This window comes from Malaclemys terrapin, chromosome 2 (genome assembly GCF_027887155.1).
Source record: "Malaclemys terrapin pileata isolate rMalTer1 chromosome 2, rMalTer1.hap1, whole genome shotgun sequence".
In the NCBI taxonomy this organism is placed as follows: Eukaryota; Metazoa; Chordata; order Testudines; family Emydidae; genus Malaclemys; species Malaclemys terrapin.
The window spans coordinates 160685683-160707079 of NC_071506.1; the positions used below are offsets into that span (position 1 = coordinate 160685683).

General features: G+C 43.0%; 1 protein-coding gene across 2 annotated transcripts; it reads left to right on the forward strand.

Moving 5' to 3' along the window:
- Positions 1–105: 105 nt before the first annotated feature.
- Positions 106–19167, forward strand: FASTKD3 (FAST kinase domains 3). Of its 2 annotated transcripts, XM_054018117.1 has the most exons (8): positions 114–213; positions 5935–6122; positions 6907–8376; positions 9032–9117; positions 11351–11525; positions 13761–13830; positions 16592–16706; positions 17538–19167. In XM_054018117.1, the coding sequence occupies exons 3-8, from the start codon at positions 6936–6938 to the stop codon at positions 17634–17636; spliced, it is 1986 nt and encodes a 661-aa protein (XP_053874092.1). In that variant the 5' UTR covers positions 114–213; positions 5935–6122; positions 6907–6935; the 3' UTR covers positions 17637–19167. The 2 variants fall into 2 exon arrangements, with proteins under 2 accessions (XP_053874091.1, XP_053874092.1); XM_054018116.1 differs by lacking the exon at positions 5935–6122 and having other exon boundaries at positions 106–213.
- The last annotated feature ends 2230 nt before the right edge of the window (positions 19168–21397 follow it).

A 21397-nucleotide genomic window follows, 5' to 3' on the forward strand; every position in this document is an offset into this window, starting at 1 on the left:
AGTTAGGAGCTGCCCCGCCCCCTTCCTGGCGGAGACGCGACCATGGGGGCGGGGTGGTCACTCCGGGTTAGTCTCTGGTTGGCCCAAGCAAGGGCGCTGAACGCCAGGCGGAAGGGAGCGGGGTCTTATCGAGGAGGAGGCACTGTTCACGCGCGTCGCAGGGGCTGCGCGTGGGGTTGCCGCTCGGAGCCCGGCTCGGGCTGTGTGACCCAGGTACAGAACCAGGCCTGTGCGCGGCAGCCGGGCCCGTGCTCGGGCGGAGCGCAGCAGCAAGTCTGCAATGGGGAGTGGGACGGAGCGGGATGCAGGGGTGGCGGGAGTGGGAAGGGGAGGGTGCCCCACTCAGGTGGTTGTTCCTTTCCCGCTCTGAGCGCTCGGGAATGCAGCCATTTCCAGGGAAACGGGCAAGGGACGTTATGCTAAGGCCCTGCTCTGATGGAAACTGTCATTGGCTCTTTAGAGACAGGGCCGGCTCTAGGTTTTTTGCTGCCCAAAGCAAAAAAAAAATTGGCTGCCCCTTGTCCCAGCCCTGGGCTCCTCACCGCACCCCCCTGCTGCCCCAACCCTGGGCTCTCCCCCACCACCTGCACCCCCTGCCCTGGGCTCTCCCCTCTGACCCCCCCCTGCCGTCTCAGCCCTGGGCTCCCACCCCCCCACCCGCACCCCCCTGCTGCCCCAGCCCTGGGCTCCCCCTACCCCACCACCATTGCCCCCCCCCCACCTCCTGCTGCCCCAGCCCTGGGCTCTTGCCCTCCCTCCCCCTGTCCCCGGCCCTGCACCCTCCTTCCGCCGCAGCCCTGGGTCACTGGTAACTCGCTCCCAGGGCAGGTCATTCAGCAGGAATTTTAGATGTGCACAGAACACAGACAGGATTGGTTCCCATATGGTTACAGAACTGCAGTAAAGTGGAACAATTTTCAGCTTGTGTGATTGGAGGATATCTGGATGCATATTATAAGACTGTCCTACATAAATGAGGAAAAGTTGAGGTGCCTTTATTATTCTTTTGTTCCACTCTTTCTTTCTATGGGGAATTTGCCAATGCAATATCACTGTCCTCCTTTTAAACAAACAAACAAACAAAAGGCAATGGCTGTTGAAAATAGCAATTCCAGTCCTAATAACCACTGGGAAGCAGTTCTTGCTCAATTTTATCCTACTTTTTCTATAGCAAGTTACAGTGGATCAGTATATTTGATTTGGGAGAAATGAAGTAACAGCTGCCCAAACTGAGCTTGAGCACTCCTGAATTTTGAGGTGTTCAAATCTGGAAGGCAGGTGCTGGGGGGGGGGGCAGGGGCTGTGGCTCCGCAGGGGAGCACGGCAGCATGTATGCAGCAGCGTGTCTGGCACTGCGCGAAGCCAGACATGCTGGTCTGAGTGGCACGGTAAGGGGGCTGGGGGGGTTGGAGAAGGGGTAGGGGGTTTCAGGGGGAGCAGTCAAGGGACAGGGAGAAGGGTGGGTTCGGGGGGCAGTCAGGGGACAGGCAGCAGTTGGATAGGCATGGGAGTCTCAGGGGTTTCAGGGGACAGGTAGGGGCTGGGTTCCTAGGGGGGAAGTTGCGGGGGGTCTCCAGAAGGGGGCAGTTGAGGACAAGGAGAAGGGAGGCTTAGATAGGGGGTGGGGTCCCGGGAGGGGGCAATCAGGGGACAGGGAGCAGGGGGGTTGGATGGGTTGGGGTTTCTGTGGGGGGCAGTCGGAGGGAGTGGATGAGGGTAGCCCCACTCTGTCCCCCCTCCCCGTGGAGTGTCCTATTTTTTGAATGTTAAAATATGGAATCCCTACTCACAGTGCAGCTCTCCATTCAAAGCGGCCTGCAGCATGAGGTCTCAGCTTCCTCACTCTCCCCCTCTTTCCTGTTGGTAGTGGCCAAGGGAATGTTGGGAAATGTAGTTCTTTCCCTGCTCCAGGGCTGGCTCTATAGGCAGGGAGCTAACCAAGGAACTACAGCTCCCAGGGCCCCCTGTTGGTTCTCAACTCCCATGCTGGATCGCTGCCGCCCCTGCATATGGGCTGCCCCAAGCATGTGCTTGCTTTGCTAGTGCCTAGAGCCGCCCCTGTTTAGAGAGAGATCGAATGGTTAAAACAAGATTACAGAAAGAATAATTTGTGTCTAACAATGCCTTAAAACCTAAAAATAACAAAATCTAGTAGCTTTCTTACAATTTTACTTATTTAGCAATGGAGACTGGTCCTCTGTGGCTCACAGGCAATCGTCTCACATGCTAAACACCAGTTAGCAAATAGCTTCTCTTCTTCAAAAGCTGCCAGACCTAGCACTTCCTCCTGGGAGTAGTTCTGTAGAATTCCATGGGAGTAGATCGGGTAGCAATCCTGCTTAACTGTTGCTCTCCTCCTTTTATAGCCTTTTACCCCTGTCCAAAGGGAATACAAAATGCTGCCAAATCAGAAGGAGAGAATTTTGCACACCCATTGCACAAGTATAAACAAATATAGGACCGTGTATAGTTATGGATAAGGATTTTTGTGTCCTTTATTAGATTATCATGCACGACTAGAGTGTTTCTCTAGGTGCAGAGAAGTGTACCTTTAGACATAGCTGTAACATGGCCTTTATGGGAAAGGTATCTGTACCTTGGGACTGAGAGGGTCTGATTCTTTGCTGTTGTAAATAAGTACACCTTTGCTGAGGCCTCTTAACTCTTTTTTTTTTTTTCATTATGAACAGTTAGACTGACTTTCAAAGATGTTAAGACTAATGTTATAAAATAGGAGGAAAGGGGACTGATTCAAAGACCTGCTTGAAGTTTCACACAGAGTAATATATTTGTATTATTTGTTATTGTGTTTTTATAGTAACAACTGGTTTTGGGCGAGGTGCTTTCCAAACAGGAAAAAAAGGAATGGTCCTTTTTCCAAGGAACTCTCAGTCTAAGGACAGATTGACAGGCAGACAAATAGGCAGAAGTTTGGGGAAATGTGACTGACATACTATTCTTTAATTTTAGTTAATGTGCATGCCAAGTAGATTCCTTACTAACTTTGCAGGGGGGGCAATAAAAATACTTCTCTGAAACTTCCTTTTGATTACATGCTAGTTTGTTAACTCAAAGCAGAGTCAGTGTAACTATGCAAATTAATTTGGTTGAATATGGATGGTAGAAAGAGGCAAAAAAGAATCCTTTAAAAAGTGGAAGTTTAAATCCTAGTGAGGAAAATAGAAAGGAGCATAAACTGGCAAATTAAGTGTAAAAATATAATTAGGAAGACCAAAAAAGAATTGGAAGAACAACTAGCCAAAGACTCAAAGTAATAGCAAAAAAAAAAAAAAAAAAAAAAAAGTAAGTACATCAGAAGCAGGAAGCCTGCTAAACAACCAGTTGGGCCACTGTACAATTGAGATGTTAAAGGAGCACTAAGGGACGATAAAGCCATTGCGGAGAAACTAAATGAATTCTTTGCTGGGGATGTGAGGGAGATTTCCCAAACCCGAGCCTTTCTTTTTAAGTGACAAATCTGATGAAAGTGTCCCAGATAGAGGTGTCATTAGAGAAGCTTTTGGAACAAATTGATAAACTAAACAGTAATAAGTCACCAGCACCAGATGGTATTCACCCAAAAGTTCTGAAGGAACTCAAATGTGAAATTGCAGAACTACTAACTGTAGTCTGTAACCTATCATTTAAATCAGCTTCTGTACCAAATGATTGGAGCAGGGGTCGGCAACCTCTGGCACACAGCTCGCCAGAGTAAGCACCCTGGCGGGCCGGGCCAGTTTGTTTACCTGCCACGTCTGCAGGTTCAGCCGATCGCAGCTCCCACTGGCCGCAATTCGCCACTCCAGGCCAATGGGGGCTGCGGGAAGCGGTGCAGGCCGAGGAATGTCCCCATTGGCCTGGAGCGGCAAACCGCGGCCAGTGGGAGCTGCAATCGGCCGAACCTGCGGACGCAGCAGGTAAACAAACTGGCCCGGCTTGCCAAGGTGCTTACCTTGGAGAGCCACGTGCCAAAGGTTGTCGATCCCTGGACTGGAGGATAGCTAATGTGATGCCAATTTTTAAAAAGGGCTCCAGAGATGCTCCGAGCAATTACAGGCCGGTAAGCCTGACTTCAGTACCAGGCAAACTGGTTGAAAGTATAGTAAAGAACAAAATTGTCAGACACATAGATTAACATAATCTGTTGGGGAAGAATCAACATGGTTTTTGTAAAAGGAAATCATGCCTCACCAAATCTACTAGAATTCTTTGAGGGCGGGGGGTCAACAAACACGTGAACAAGGGGCGGGGGCTGGCTCTAGCTTTTTTGCTGCCCCAAGCACCAACCCGCCGAAGTGCAAAAAAAAAAAAAAAAAAAAGCCATCTGGAGCACGGAAACAAAACAAACACAAAAAAACTGCTTGAAATGTGCTGCGCCAGGAATTGCCAGAGTGCTGCTCCTTGAGATGTGCCACCCCAGGCACGTGCTTCCTTTGCTGGAGCCAGCCCTGACAAGGGGTATCCAGTGGATATAGTGTACTTAGATTTTCAGAAAGCCCCTTTGACAAGGTCCCTCACCAAAGACTCTTAAGCAAAGTAAGCTGTCATGGGATAAGAGGGAAGGTCCTCTCATGGATCAGGAACTGGTTAAAAGACAGGAAACAAAGGGTAGGAATAAATGGTTAGTTTTCAGAATTATATAATATCAGGGTTGGAAGGGACCTCAGGAGGTCATCTAGTCCAACCCCCTGCTTAAAGCAGAGCCAATCCTCAGACAGATTTTTGCCCCTAAATGCTCCCTTCAAGGATTGAGCTCACAACCCTAGGTTTAGCAGGCCAATGCTCAAAGCACTGAGCTATCCCTCCCCCCATAAAAATTCTCTTCACCCTAGATGGGACTTGAACCCACAATCCACTATGCCTTATCCATTCGGCCACTGGAGAGAGGTAAATAGCAGTATCCCTCAGAGATCTGTACTGGGACCAGTCCTATTCAAGATGTTTATAAATTATTTGGCAAAAGGGGTAAACAGCGAAGTGGCAAAATTTGCAGATGATGCAAAACTACTCAAGATAGTCCCAGGCACACTGCAAAGAGCTACAAAAGGATCTCTCAAAACTGGGTGACTGGGCAACAAAATGGCAGATGAAATTCATTGTTGATAAATGCAAAGTAATGCACATTGGAAAACATAATCCCAACTATACATAGAAAATGATGGGATCTAAATTAGCTGTTACCACTCAGGAAAGAGATCTTGGAATCATTGTGGATAGTCCTCTGAAAACATCCACTCAATGTGTAGCGGCAGTCAAAAAAGCTAACAAAATGTTGGGAATCATTAAGAAAGGAATAGATAATAAGACAGAAAATATCATATTGTCCTTCTGGATTTATATCCGTGGTATGTCCACATGTTTAATACTGCATGCAGATGTGGTCACCCCATCTCAAAAAAGATGTATTGGAATTGGAAAAGGTTCAGAAAAGGGCAGCAAAAATTATTAGGGGTATGGAACAGCTTCCATATGAGGAGAGAGAAGAATGGGAATTTTCAGCTTGGAAAAGTGACGACTTATGGGGGATATGATTGAGATCTATAAAATCATGACTGGTATGGAGAAAGTAAATAAGGAAGTGCTATTTACTCCTTCTCATAACACATGACGTAGGGGGTCAACAAATGAAGTTAATAGTCAGCAGGTTTAAAACAAACAAAAGGAAGTATTTTTTCACACAACGCTCAGTCAGTCTGTGGAATTCTTTGCCAGAAGATGTTGTGAAGGCCAAGACTGTAACACAGTTCTAAAAGAACTAGAACTAGAGAAGTTCATGGAGGGATAGGTCCATCAATGGCTATTAGCCAGGATGGGCAGGGATGGTGTCCCTAGCCTCTGTTTGTCAGAAGCTGGGAATGGGCGACGGGATGAATTACTTGATGATTACCTGTTCTGTTTGTTTTCTCTGGGGCACCTGGCATTGGCCACTGTCAGAAGACAGGATACTTGGCTAGATGGATCTTTGGTCTGACCCTGTATGGCTGCTCTTATGTTAAATACACTGCTACCTCGATATAACATGACCCAATATAATGGGGTAAAGCAGCGCTCTCGTGGGGCAGGGCTGTGCACTCCGGTGGATCAAAGCAAGTTCAATATAACATGGTTTCGCCTATAACACGGTAAGATTTTTTGGCTCCCGAGGACAGCGTTCTATCGGGGTAAAGGTGTACATAAGTTATCAGTGTGCAGGTCAAAAAATATACTTGTTGATAATAGGACTCTTGCATAGTTTAAGAATTACTCTTAAATTAACACTGTGAACTTGAAATCAAGTCAACTTTAACAAGTTTTAAAGGTAGTTTCAGGTACAGCACTATACTTGCTCCTGTGTTCCCATGCCAATTCTTAGGACCTCTAATTGAGAAGCCATGATCCTGCAGATGTTTACGCACATGCTCCTCTATAAGCGTTGAAGACAATCTAATAACTCATATACTTAAAGTGAAGTAAATGTGAAGTAGATATGTAAGTGTCTGCAGGAATGGGATGAGGTTGTCTTTTATTTTATTTTATTTTATTTTATTCTGTTGCTGTATGTGCTGGTAACTAAGGCCCTGATCCTGCAACTGCCTGGGTATAGGCATGTGCTTGAGCAGTTCTAACCATAGGATTGGGATCTAACTGACTATATAGCTGTTCTGCAGTTAAATGCGCAAAGTAATCAAGTTGGGGAAAAAAAGAGAAAAATTATTTTGGTGTGATGGTGTGGGGGAGTCTTTGGGAAACAGACTATTAAGGGAGCAAGGAAGAAATCCTATAGGCAGGTTGTTCAATGTCCTCTGTAGGGTTTCTTCCACCTCCTGTGAAGCATCTGGACTAGATGGGCCACTGATCTAATCTGGTAAATTCCTGTGAAACAGTACATTACTATAAAATGTCCCTTTCTTTTTTTTCCTCCTGTAGGCAACTTCCAGGGGAACACTTGACCTGATATGGCTTTGATTAACTTACAAAGTTTCCAGTTTTATTCTTCTAGTGTTCGCACATGCAGATCCCTGGGAATGCTAAGAAAAACCTTGAACCACCTTAGTGATCCAGGCAGACAGCTAAGGTCATGGTGCTGTGGTTCCTCAGTCTTTGGCACAGTACTTTCAAGGATTAGGTTTCAGTATGTGTTTTGTAGAAACTACCATGCAGAACCCTGGAACCAGCCTAACTCCATTATGGGAACTGTGCATCTTCACAGAGATGCTGGGAACCGTTCTAAATCTGATGGCAAATGGATGGATGAACAAAATTTTTTCATGGAGCTGAACAGCTTGAATTCATCCAATGAGCTTTTTAAATTTTTGAGTTCTTTAGAAGTTATATCTGACACCATGGCAGCAGCAGCTTTACAGAGGATCTGTGAATTTGAAGTGGCTGACAGTGGATTGAAGAATCCTGAAGCCATATTGGAGAATGAAGTCTTCAGGGCATTATGCTTTCAGTTTGAACACGAATCACAAAAGCTGTCAGACACTGGTCTCATGACTGCGTTGCAGGCTTTGATAAAGTTGCGTGTAGATCCCTGGAGTACTCTGATTGTGCGTTTGGTATCGGAGAGCCAGGAACGGCTTGATAAGGGACAATTAACTATTAGAAACCTGTGTATTCTTGGAGAAAGCGTGCTTGATTTGGAAGGCCCAGGTTGTACAATGCTGGAACAAATTGTGAACCAAGTACAAGGAAAAAAGGTTGAAGAATGGACCACTGAGGACATAGCAATGGTTTATGGAATGCTGCAGATGAGTATTACAGAAGGAGAACAATACCAAGACTTGTTAAACCACATGAACAACATCACTTTAACCTTAGCTCCCCAACTAAGTCCTAAATTGATAAGCAGAATACTGAAGGCACTGGTTGTTCTTGACCAAACTCAGGCAATCCCTTTAGTAATAAGACTATGTAAGGATTCAGTGAGGCATGTCCCTCGATTCACAGATGATGAACTAGTAAATGTGCTGGAAGCTTTCATACATTTTGGACACACTGACCAATTCTTCACAGAAGCACTGGAAAGGCTTGTTCCCAAATCCTCCTTCACCATGAACCCTGAAGCAGTCAGCAAAGTCATGCAGTACTGCTGCAGAAAGCTGATCCATTCTAAGCCCATCTTCGATGCCGTGGCAGAAAGTTTTGCTTATAATGCCGACAAATACACCCCCAGACAGATTGCTGAGTGTATTGTTCCATTTGGAACGCTCAATTACCTACCACCAAGTGCTCCCTCTGTCTTCAGAAAACTTGAAAGGATACTAAATGCTCACTTTACTCAGTTTCAGCCTCACACCCTGCTGAATCTGCTCCACTCATGCACCCTTATTGAGCGCTACCCAGTAAACTTTCTGGCAAAAATATTTAACCCCATTTTTCTTCAACAGCTGCAGGGTAAGAGCACTAAGTTCATCTGGGTCTCTGTTACTCTGTATATTAGCTTCTCTCATACCACCTCCTTGCCACCTATGTATCTCAAATTCCACAATCAGCTGTCGGAGCTAACTGAAGAAGAGGGGACTAGGAAGTTGAAGGTACCTGTACAAAGTTTAGAGACAGAAACTTCTAAAGGAGAGCAGGAAGATAGGCTTCTTCCCTGCTTTAGCTGTTTCTGATTAAATAATAATAATACTTAGCATCTTCATATTTTAAAAGTGTTCCATAAACATTAGCCAGTTGATCCAATCACACATTGAGGGGGCGGGTGGCAGAGTCTTCCTTTCCCATGCTTAATCCACTAGAACTTGCTGCCCATCTGATGTCATGATATCTTGCAAGATAACATGAAGAACCCTGAATTCAGATCTTGCCAGATATTTATTTTTCTTCAAACTTTAAAAATACAGCTATAAGTGGGATATATGATTTTCAAATATTTGATTTTTTTATATGTAATTTTTAAGTTTATTTGCATATTCTGTTAATGATTTAGAATAAAGCAGCTTTTGTGCATGTTTATTTAAAAACAGCTCCCCTTTGTATAATGACTTGCATGAGAATTCTTGTTGAACACATATCTGTACTGAATGTCTGAATCTTTTTGTTTCAGCTCAAACACCAGGTTTGAACAGATTTGTCCTCTCTCAGCTGACCCAGCTCTTTTTAACAGTTACCTTGGAGTGTCCCTTCTATGAGGTAGTGGATATAAGTTGAAATATTGTTTGGGAATTTTTTTAGTCCATGTAGTAATTGTTGCATAATTGTTCCTTCTGAAGCAAAATAATATAGACTGGTGGTCCCTCAGCTTTTCAGAGTCATGCCTCCCCCTTACCCCCGTCTGCCCCTCCCTCACCCCCCGGGCCAGGAGTGGGACCGTGGCTCCGGGGGAGGGGGGATACAGATGGGGTAAGGAGGGGGGGCAGGAATGGAGCTGTGGCCCTGGGCCAAGGCTGGGGCCAGTACAGGGGCAGAGGCACGGTCAGGGGCCGGGAGTTGGGGGCAAGGCTGGAGCAGAACTGGGAGCGCGGCTGGGTGGCACTCCCTCCCTGCCCCCTGTGGCGGCTGGCCGAGGCCCTGTTGCACCCTCCATGAACGTTCCTCTGCGCCCCACAGTTTCAAACATCTGATATAGATGTATACAGACACCCCCTCAGGTTACGCAGACCCAACTTATGCAAATCTGCACTTACGGAAAAAGTTCCGTAAGCTAAAAATAGTTTGGGTTTTTTTGTTGTTCTTTTTTTTGGTGTAATGGTCGGGTATACGTTTCCAACTTACGCAAAATTGGAGTTACGGAACGGAACACTTGCGTAAGTCGGGGAGCATCTGTAGGTCTCTTTTCATGATTAAAATTGTGAGGCAATGAAATTGTCCTACTTTATTTTTCTGTTCTCTGCACAACCAGTTACGTACAATGCACCGTATGCAGCCATTAAAAAAAATCCCAGTGTGAAGGCATACACTGGAATCCTGTCTGATTGCAAAGGGAAGGGTTATTGGCAAGGATTTCAAAAACGTGTAGAAGAAACGTAACCTACTCTGGCTGGCAATTTGTCTGACAAAACATTTGTCAGGAAAATGCTGATTCATCAAAACAAACTTTTTGGAGGAAAGGGTTGGTCTACCCTTTTAATGGCCTGATGCTGCGAGGTGCTGAGTGATCTCCACACCCCTGGGGGTTGAGGGTATGCAGCATCTCACAGGGTCAGGTCCTTATGGTTTCTCTCACAACCACTACATAATAAACAGCTGTCCTGCTCCTCACACTTTAATCCATAGAAATTCAATATAATTTACAAAGGCTGGTGAGAAAGGGAGCACTGTGATGAGGGGACTGCTTCCCTTAGCCTGAGATATGTTATAAAACCTGAAGTTGTAGGAGTTGGGGATGAGGAAGTGACAAGCTCTTTGGACCATAAATGAAATTCTGCTTTAGGAGGACATTAAGAGCTAGGAATCTTCACGATGAGAAAGACCGTCTTTATTTTTCCTATCCTACAGAAATGTGAAAGCCCAGTGGAGGAGCTAGCATTTTTTGTCTAATGGGAGGAACATCTGAGTCATGCTCTCTTCTCTTCTGTTCTCTTCTCTCAATTTCTGGCTATGTAAAATGCTGGCAAATCACTCTTGCCTAATTTCTTTACTTTCCACAGGAAACTAAAGTGTTGTCTGGCCCGACTGTAAGAGTCTAACAGTAGTACTGTCTTTTTCTCCTTGTTTCCTGTGCCTGGTTCTGAAGGGACAGGACAGAGCTGATGTTAGTGTTGGAGCTACATAATTCTGGGACCCACCTGTAACTGACAGGAGGACTGGAAACCAAGCACATCTGGCAGGCATAGTTACCATGACTCAGAAAGCAGGGATCTCAAACGACATCCATTGGTAGTGAACTCACCCATTGCACTGAACCATGTATAGAAGATGTTTCCCTTTGTTTTTTTCTTTTTGGTATGAGAGGATATAGAAGGTAACACAAGCTCCTGTGATTCCCCAAGCAGCTGCACTGGGAAATTGAAACCTTCAGGCTTGTCTCCTTGCAGCCTGTAGTGTGGACTACCCTAGGCCACACTTGAGGCTGATAGTGGGTAAATATATATTTGGACATATAATACCGTTTGAGTCTTGCTTGGAGTGTTTCTGTTTTAGTTTGGTGTGGTATTTCCTGTTTGTTAGGGTCCTGATTCAACAAGTTACTGAAGCACATTGTGTATACTTTGTTACAATAATACACTTGCTAGTTATTAAAAAAAAAAAAATAGCTTACCCGCCTCATTATTTTTTAGTTTCTTAATTACCTGCATATGTAGGAAATGTTTCTATGTGCTACTGAGGTAACTGTAAGTGCAGAGCAGATAGAGGCTTAGATTTTACCTTTTTTCTTGCTAAGTGAAATTTTATGAGTATTTCCTTGTCTTTGCTCTTTTGATAGGGTCCTAAACTCCTTCCAAAGTATCGAGTAAAGTCCTTTCTCATACCAGGCCGTTCACTGGAGTCCTCTGTGGACGTTCACCTCTACAACAGGGTGAAGACTGGACTAGTTGATTTGCTAGGAACAAGAATGTATTTTGCTTCTCATGTGTTGACACCATATTGCTATACATTAGGTGAGTGATGTTGCCATTTTTTAAGGTAGAGGGGACTGGACCTTCCAGACTTACACTTCTCTAATTCTATGATTATTGACACACTGTCTGGAGTGGCTCAAGACTGAGAGTGCCAGTTTCAGGACAGACTGTCAAAAAGCAGGGCAGACACCCCAAACTGGTGGTATGAGCTGTAATTAGATATCACCAACCCAATAACGAATGTGAATTCCCAAAGTACAACCATAGTTTGCTAATGGAGTCACAGACAGTCCCCTTAGACATTCCAATCTATCTTGCCACCCAGGCAAGCTGGACTATGTGATAAATGGTCGCTTCCAGTCCCAAGAGATCAGTCACTTACCCCAGACCAGTTTGTTCCTTAGATCTCATACCAAAAACAATGTTGGTGGCCAATCCTATAATAAACCAACTAAAGGTTTATTAACTAGGAAAAAGAAATCAGAGTTATTTACAGGTTAAAGCAAGAAAGAATATACACAAGTAAGTTTCAGTCTCTGATTCAAAAGGTGACAGAGTTGTAGTAATCGGTCAATTCAAAGCATCTTTCAGGGCTAACACCTACCAAGTAGCATGGGGATCTCTTTGCTTGTGTTTAGGAATATTTGCCTCTCAGGCTAAACAGCATGAAAGAGAGATTCAGTTTCTCCTTGTCAGGGATTTTTATCCCCTCCACTACAGAGTCCAAACTGATGGGATGAGTTCATGCATAGGTCTCTCCTTCCTGGAGGAAATTAGGAATGCAGTCACTAAAGTCTTTGTCCTTTGATGCTACACAATGCTTAATTTGCCTTCAATGGCCATGGACAAGCACTTTACCTTAATCAATGCTGCGTGTCCTATTTGGCGAGTTACAAAATTACAGAGGTTTACAATGCAAACACTTCAGTATAACTTTATACCATGGGCTATAGAGGTTATAAGTGAGATCAATACATGCAACACATTACAAGCATTTTATAAAGTCTAAACACATTCTTATCAACTTACCATCTAATGTCTATTTTGATAATGCTAACACTCAGGTAAGCAAGATTGGTTTCTAGCTATCCATTTGTAAGTGTTCAGTGAGGACTGGGACCTTTGCATGAGCTGGAACTTGGCCTACCAGTGTCACAGGTATTATAGCAGCATAACTTTGCATCGTGTTGTCACGGTTTAGAGCAACTGCACCTGTATTCCCTCTCCATGGTCCACCAAAGGTACCCATTCTAGTCTCCCAGCTCCTCAGCCATCACCTCTTTGGAGTAGAGACCCATGTCTCCTTCCTTCCTGTCTAGGATTTTTCCAGGCTGCAGATTTCTCTGCCTACACTGTGATATTCACAGCAAGCCAGCAGTTATAAGTTACCACCCAGATCTTTCTATGCAAGCCAGAAAATGTGCAGTTTAATATATTATTTATGTTAAATGTACGTTGTGATCTCTCAGACCAAAAAAAAAAAATCAGACAAAATTAAGGCTATAAATAAAGCTTTTAAAAAAGCAGTATTTATCAAAATATCATAGTTTGAAATTCAGAGTTCTTAACTGACTCATGGCACAGTGCAGAAAGAGAGAACACTGAAAAATAGAGAATTTTTGTTCTGTTTAAAAAAAAAAACACTTTTTTTAAACCATCTCCAAAATGTCTTGTCAGGCAGGGAAAGGTAACCTCAGATTTGCATGTGCACACAAATCTTATTTAGGAGGAGTCCACTCATTTTAAACTTTCGGGTAGAAAGGCTATTTTACTGAGATATAGAAGGGAAGTTACTAGGTACATGCAGTGTTATACACTCACATTGTAGGCAATACAGCTATGGAAAAATGAAGATATGCCACTATCTTGTTTGAATGTCAGAAAATTCTCCACTTCAAGTATGCATGAGGCCAAAGAATCATTCCTTGATTCAAATCTTGGCAAACGGAAGGTCTAGATTGTCCATGGTAGTTGCTGGCTGCCCAGATTATACATAACCAGCAGTTGCATAAGTTGTATGTCTTTTTTAGAAATATTTTCCACATGTTTATCTGCCTTGTTTATTCTTTAATCATTAACCACCTCTTTCTTAACTCCTTTTTAGACCTGCACATGGTTAGGTGTAATTTGCAATAGAAAGCTACGTTCGTTCTTGGGGAGTGCCTGTCATTCAGGGAAAAGTATTAATAAGAAATAGATGGAAATTACAATAAACTGTGTATATTGTATGAAAGCATTTGTTTTTCTTTCCCACTCATCCCTTCCCCAACCCAGATATTGAGATTAAATTAGATGAAGAAGGCTTTGTATTACCTACCACCGAATATGAGGAGGTGCACAGGAGGTAAGAGAACTACAAACATTAGAGGCAAATTCCATCAGACTGTGAGATTACATTAACATTGACAAAAATGGCAATATTCAGGTTGAAATTCTGGCCCGATTGAAGTCAATAGGAGGTTTGCCATTGATTGCAATGAAGCCAGATTTATACCCTTGGTATCTTAAAACTTTGAGTTGCAATGTATCACATATAGGCCCAGCTTGTGAGTGGTTATGAGGGACAGACGAGAAACTTATTCTTCACTACGTAGGAGCGAGAGTGGATAACACTAATTTTCTAATAAATAAATACATAAAAATAAACAAATCATTTTACTTTTATTATTTGCTTATTTTCTTTTCATTTTATATTTTTAAGTTGCTAAAGTGGATGTTTGGTACTCGTTTCTTTAGTTTTCTAATGTGAAATCTGAAATTTTACAAACAGATTTTTTTCTACTAATTAATTTCACCTTTAAAATGTCATCTGTGCTGAAAAAGTTAAGTCCAGGGCCTCATTAACATGCTTCATGTGAGACCAGCACAACCTCAGAGACTAAATCAGAGGTGGCCAACCTGAGCCTGAGAAGGAGCTAGAATTTACTGATGTACATTGCCAGAGAGCCACAGTAATAGCTCAGCAGCCCCCCATCAGCTTCCCCACCCTGCTCCCAGCACCTCCTACCTACCGGCAGCCCTGCCGATCAGTGCCTTCCCCTCCCTCCCCGCACCTCCCAATCAGCTGTTTCGTGGCGTGCAGGAGGCTCTGGAAGGGAGGGGGGAGGAGAGAGGGCACTGCAGGCTCCGGGGAGGGGGGCAGAAAGAGGTGGAGTGGGGGCAGAGCCTGTGGCAGAGCCAGGGTTTGAGCAGTGAGCACCCCCGGCACATTGGAAAGTTGGCACCTATAGCTCCAGTTGGAGATATACAAGGAGCCGCATATTCATAGAATCATAGAATATTAGAGTTGGAAGGGACCTTAAGAGGTCATCTAGTCCAACCCCCTGCTCGAAGCAGGACCAATTCCCAGCTAAATCATCCCAGCCAGGGCTTTGTCAAGCCGGGCCTTAAAAACCTCCAAGGAAGGAGACTCCACCACCTCCTTAGGTAACGCATTCCAGTGTTTCACCACCCTCCTAGTGAAATAGTTTTTCCTGATATCCAACCTGGACCTCCCCCACTGCAACTTGAGACCATTGCTCCTTGTTCTGTCATCTGCCACCACTGAGAACAGCTGAGCTCCATCCTCTTTGGAACCCCCCTTCAGGTAGTTGAAGGCTGCTATCAAATCCCCCCTCATTCTTCTCTTCTGGAGACTAAACAATCCCAGTTCCCTCAGCCTCTCCTCATAAGTCATGTGCTCCAGACCCCTAATCATTTTTGTTGCCCTCCGCTGGACTCTTTCCAATTTTTCCACATCCTTCTTGTAGTGTGGGGCCCAAAATTGGACACAGTATTCCAGATGAGGCCTCACCAATGTTGAATAAAGGGGAATGATCACGTTCCTCGATCTGCTGGCAATGCCCCTACTTATACAGCCCAAAATGCCGTTAGCCTTCTTGGCAACAAGAGCACACTGTTGACTCCTATCCAGCTTCTCGTCCACTGTGACCCCTAGGTCCTTTTCTGCAGAACTGCTACCTAGCCATTCGGTCCCTAGTCTGTAGCAGTGCATGGGATTCTTCCATCCTAAGTGCAGGACTCTGCACTTGTCCTTGTTGAACCTCATCCGTTTTTTTTCGGCCCAATCCTCTAATTTGTCTAGGTCCCTCTGTATCCGATCCCTACCCTCTAGTGTATCTACCACGCCTCCTAGTTTAGTGTCATCTGCAAACTTGCTGAGAGTGCAGTCCACATCATCCTCCAGATCATTAATAAAGATATTAACTTATTAACTTCTGAAGAGCCACATGTGGCTTCAGAGCTACAGGTTGGCCACTCCTGAACTAAATTGATAAGCAAGGAACTTATACTATATTTGCAATTGGACTTCCATAAGTCAAGAAAGCTGAGATGCTTTGACCAGGCTGTACTCCTCCACCACAATGTGCAGTTTGATATCCATGGGACCTGTGCTCCTAAGTCATGTAGGTGCTTTTGAAAATCCCATCTATAGTTGTCTAAATGTGGGGTTAGGAGCATAAACATAGCCTCTTACTTTTGAAAAGTTTGGCCTATGTTCACAATAACTTTAATTTATTGAAAGTGTTTATTGAAAACTGCACATTGTGAAAGATGAGGCAAATTTTGGTTTGGAATGACAAAGGTTTTATGCCATTGAGACACATTTTTAATCAAAATATAGTTTTTGCCCCTGATGCTGCAAACCTTATACACATGCTTAACTTTAAGTAACGTTCATTTAAGTAAAGCTACCTGCTTAAGTGTTTGCAGGATCAGAGTCTTGTTTTCAGTATTCAAATAAGATACCCCACCAATAGTGGCATTACAAATAAACAATTTAGGTAATATGATTCATTATATATTTTAATCTAAAATTGCTATATAATATTTTTTTCAAATTAATTTTAGAAAGTTTCAACCTGATTTAAATAAATGATTTAACAAAAAATCACTTTATTTAAATTGCCTTGATTTAAATCACTCTACCCTGGCAGGGGCCAATCACAGTAGCATCCCCTCTGCTCTGACCCCCTGAGGGACCATGTGCTCTAAAAGGGTGTGGGGAAGAGGCAATATCCCTTGCCCCTTTCACTGGGGCCCACAGAGTAGGTCTAATAATTGATAGCATTGTTTTTAAATGCACTTTTGTGTTTGATTTTTAGACTAGCCCTGTGTATTGATGATCAAAAGAGGTTTTGCCACAACAACCACAGTCTTCTAGGCACAGAAGCTATTAAACAAAGACATTTGCAATTACTTGGATATGAAGTTGTGCAGGTAAAGGCTGAAGCTATCAGCTGGTGCTTCTCTAGCTAGAAAAAGATTGAAGGCTAATTTATAAATAATAAAGCTTAAAGCTACTGCTGCAAACACTTCCCATGTTGGTTGTGGACTTGCCCTGGCTGTGTGACCGCTTCCCTTTCTTGGTCTCTTCTGCTTGTCTTCCTTTTCTTTTTTATTATTAGTTCATTCTTTCTGCTTGCCAGTTGCAAATTTCAAGAGCACTCAGCTCCTATGACTGTTTAAGATTCAAATCCTGGCCTCATTGACTTCAGTCGAAGTTTTGTCACTGAGTTCAGTGAGACTAGGGTTTTTAGGCTTTTTCAAAAGACCATAACTGGGATTTTTTTAAGGTGAAGGGTTTCTTGGTAAAGACTACCTATAAAGCCTCTTTTCTGTTCCTAGAATCCCCTAAACTAGGTCATTTTCGTTATTTTGCTTGTTCATATTTACTTAATTTTTGCTGAGACTTTTTTCCCCTGTGGATTGAAGTAAAATCCTTTTTTAAAATTTGCAAATGGAGAATTTGTTATAATCAGCTAGTTCAATGCACCCAACTTTTTATAGTCACCCAGTTCTAATAGTAAGTGACTTAGGCCCTGATCCTGTAATGAACTCCACGCTCAGGCAGTCCCTATAGGGTCCACTTGCATAGTCAATTGCAAGATTGGAAGCTTAATTTGCATTTTTAAAAGCTTAACATTTATGACATGAAGTTATTCATTAAGGAAAATTTCATTTTATGAAAGTTAATCTTAAAGAATATTGAATATAATGCAGTTGTTCATTTAAAGCCATTTCTCACAACCATTTCTCTTTAACTTCCAGATTCCATTTTTTGAGTTTGAGACTTTAGATAAGAGCAGAGAGAGAGTAGAATATCTGCACAAGAAAATTTTTCCTCATACCTACAGGCTCAACTGGTGATACAATATAACAATAATAGACTACAGACTGGTCCACAGCAACTCTAGGTACTGTGAAGTGTATATTTTTTGAATGGGAGAACCACTCTACTTTCAAAGTAACTCCTCATAGGATGATTTTAGTTCCTGAATGTGAGGCTCTCCAGTTCCTGGATGGATTGATGTACAAAGAATTAGAAAGGGCAACAGAATGTATTTTATTTTGTGTGAATATTTACTGCAGCTGAATAAAAATAATGGAAAATGCTCGCAAAACCGTTCATGCAGAGTTTCCTGGGTATTGCACTTTTCCTTTTAGAGTTGACAGAGATATGCTTATAAATGGGTAAATACATCATTGTATGTGGGGTTACTAAATGTTGCTAGACATTCAAGTTGTTACTGATCAGGGCTTTTCTCAGTGGTACAATAAATTCAGTTGCACAGTGTCAAATTGTGCACTGTCTTACACTCTGCAACGCTGGAATTATTGGAGTTTCCAAAATATGTAAAGCAGGGTAGAATTTTGCCTCTAGTGTGAAGGCTTAGTACTTATGAAACAAATTTAAATACCCTAAAGAAAAGTACAGTTTAAATATATATGCAATTACGATAATAAACTTGTATTGACTTTTTTTTTAATAATGTGATTTAAGTATGCAAGTTTTCTATTTACCAGGAATTTTAAATGTGAAAGAAAATCAGTGCACTTCATTCGTATTTGCTCGTGTACTTATTTATATTTCTCACCATTTTAGATTTCTGAGTTGTATTCCATTGAACCTGAAATATTAGTGATTTTAATGTTCAGTGACTCCAGTAAAGAGCACTATTGCCCATTGATCATAGAGTAAAATAAGGTATATGAAAGCATGAAAAATTCATTGCATTATCATCAATCCAGTGCTGTTTGTTATAAAGCTCTTTTTCCAGATAAAATGAAGAATTATTCTTAAAGATGAAACTTGAATCCCCAACTACCTTACACTGTCAAATCAACCTTATTTTCTCTGATAGAGACCACTCATTGCAAGCTAATGGAGTTACACAAGTGGTACTGAGGGCCTCGTTTGCTCAGCAGAACCTGTATTGCTAGAGATGATGTGTGAGATAGAGGTAGCTCAGCTTGACTTTGAGAACACCGGATGAGTTCAGTGGGGAAAAATCTTCCAGCCAGCCTAGATTGTTTCCTTTATGTCCAGTGATGTTTAGTTACTTGTGGAAATAGTAAAGCCGACGTACAAAGTTTAAGCAAGATTGACCCTAATTACTACAGATGGCAGGTGACCTAAGTCAGAGGGAAAATTCCTATAGTTTTAAAACAAAACAAAAATACAACTTTTCTTATTTTGTTAAAACCTCCACCTCCTCTAGCATAGGTTCTGTTTTTTTGTTTTGTTTTCTTCTGAGGGTACATCTACACAAGGAGGAAAACCCACAACTGGTCCAGGTCAGCTGACTCGGGCTCACAGACTTCGGGCTCTAGTCTGAAAAATTGCTGTGTAGATGTTCAGGCTTGGGCTGGAGCCCCTGCTCCGGAACTCTGCAAAAGGGAAGGGTCCAATCCAAGCCTGAGTGTCTACTTAGCAATTTTTCAGCTCGGAGCGCAAGCCCAAGTCAGCTGATTTGGGCCAACTGCGACTGTTTTATGCCTGTGTAGATGTAAGCTAAATGTCCCTGTTGATTGCCTTTGAAATGCAGACATCTGTCAGAGCTGCCAAACAGTACCCAGATGTTTGAGGTTGATGCCCAGAGCTGTAAAGACATCTAGATTTTATTTACCCCAATGTACTTTCTCCTCACGTTGTCCTCTCCCAATCCTTACCTCACCCCTCCTTGCTCTCACTGGTGTGGGAGTGTGGCACTTTGGCAAATTGCCAGTCTGGTCTCTTTTCTGTTTCAGTTCAACCATCCAAACTCCCCACTCTGCTGGCTCACATAGCTAGGGAATAGAGCTGAGCACCAGTCAGAAGAGAGCTTGTGTTATAAAGAGCAAGCAATACTCTCCTGATAAGCACTTCACCTTCCCACTCAGACCGCCAAGTGAGTGAGTGAAGGTGAGGAATGGACTGTCAGAGAATAGTCTCCCCAAGTGAAGTGAGGGGGAACAAAAGAAAAGCCTTATTATTTGTATTATTATAGCTTCCAGGGGCTCTAGTCATAGACCATTGTGTTAAGCACTGTGCAAACCAGAACAAAAATACAATCCTTGCCCCAAAGAGCTTGCAGTCTGAGTGTAAGACAAGAGGCAACAGATGGAGACAGACAGGAGTCTACAAAAAAACAATGAGACAGTACAGGCTAGCATGATAGGTTGTGGCATCAGCACAGCAGCAGCTTAATGGTAAGGGAAAGTTTGAAGGAGGATAATGTGGTAGTTTTCAGATGTTTGCAGAGAGCTGCTCCCAAGCATGACAAGCAAGGAGGAGCCTGTAGTAGAGGGATGCAAAGAGAGGGGTCATGTGATTAAAGTTATGGGCTAGGAGAATAATCTTTGCCTGATTGAAGCTGGAGCAGCCTGTCTTGTCAGTACTTCCCTTATTATGAATATGAGATGCTGCTGCTTGTTTCTCTGACTACCCAGCTGGTGGTGCTGTTGTCAAATGGCTTGATGTTTTGTAGTTTTCTAGCAAAAATCATGTGTAAATGAAGTCAGCAGACTAGATGTGAGGACTAAATCTTGCTCTAACGTATTTCACCAAAAATAACCTGTATGGAACATGGCTGTATGCTCCCTGGCTGTTGGGTGTGGGTGTGTGTGAGGTGAGGGGCTGGGGATAGCTCTTGTGAAAGGTGCTACTGCACAGTCAGGAAATGTTTCCCTTATTAGGCTTTGTTCTTGTTAGCAAAATATAAATTATGAGAATGAAAAAAAATCTGAAGGTGCTACCCTTTCACCTCTGCTCCCTCCACCACTCCACCCCTTTGTTTGCTTGTTACTTGATTTTCTGCTTATGACAGCCATGAGCAAGAAGTTTTTTGTAAAAACAGAAGAGTTCAGCTGTGACCACAAAAGGCTTAGAGCCTGTTTCTCGGAAGTGCTGACTAGTCAACACTGAAAATGAAGTCAGTAGGAGCTGTGGGTGTTCAGCCACTTTGAGGATCAGGCCCCTCGTAATTGGAATAGTCTTTACTGACTAGGCTGGCTTTGGTGGGGTTTTATCGGTTTTGAACAACAGTGATGAATAGTTCTTGTGGATTTTTTTTTTTTTCATTTTTAAACAGCAAAAATTTTGAGAATCAAATGGCTGAATTGATGTCTATTACAACCCCTGATTAGAGAGACAAGGTGAGTGAAGCAGTATCTTTTATTGGACCAACTTCTGTCGTCGAGAGACAAGCTTTCGAGCCAGAGAGCTCTTCTTCAGGTCTGGGAAAGCTACTCTGAGCATCACAGCTAAATGCAAGATGGAACAGATAGTTTAGCATAAGTAGTTAATACATATTCTAAGGGACCATTCAATATAACTATGCTAGACACTAAAAATAATGGACTGAACAGAGAGACTGTATTTATGGTTTATTAGAACAATCTGTAACCCGCTAAACCCGATCTTTTTGTCCTGTGACTGCAGAGGTGTTAACAGGCCACTCTACCTTGAATGATCCCTTAGAATATGTACTATCTACTCATGCTAGACAATCTGTTCTATTTTTTGTTTAGTTCTGATGCTCTACCTTTCCCAGACCTCAAGAAGAGCTCTGTTTGGCTCGAAAGCTTGTCTCTCTCACCAACAGAAGTTGGTCTCATAAAATATATTACCTCATCCACCTTGTGTCTCT

Excerpts from the sequence above, each read along its gene's own strand:
- FASTKD3 (XM_054018116.1), top strand. The coding sequence starts at position 6,936 with ATGGCTTTGATTAACTTACAAAGTTTCCAGTTTTATTCTTCTAGTGTT. Across the intron at positions 9,118-11,350 it reads TGGAGTGTCCCTTCTATGAG|GGTCCTAAACTCCTTCCAAA; the intron begins GTAGTGGATATA and ends CTCTTTTGATAG. Across the intron at positions 11,526-13,760 it reads ACCATATTGCTATACATTAG|ATATTGAGATTAAATTAGAT; the intron begins GTGAGTGATGTT and ends TCCCCAACCCAG.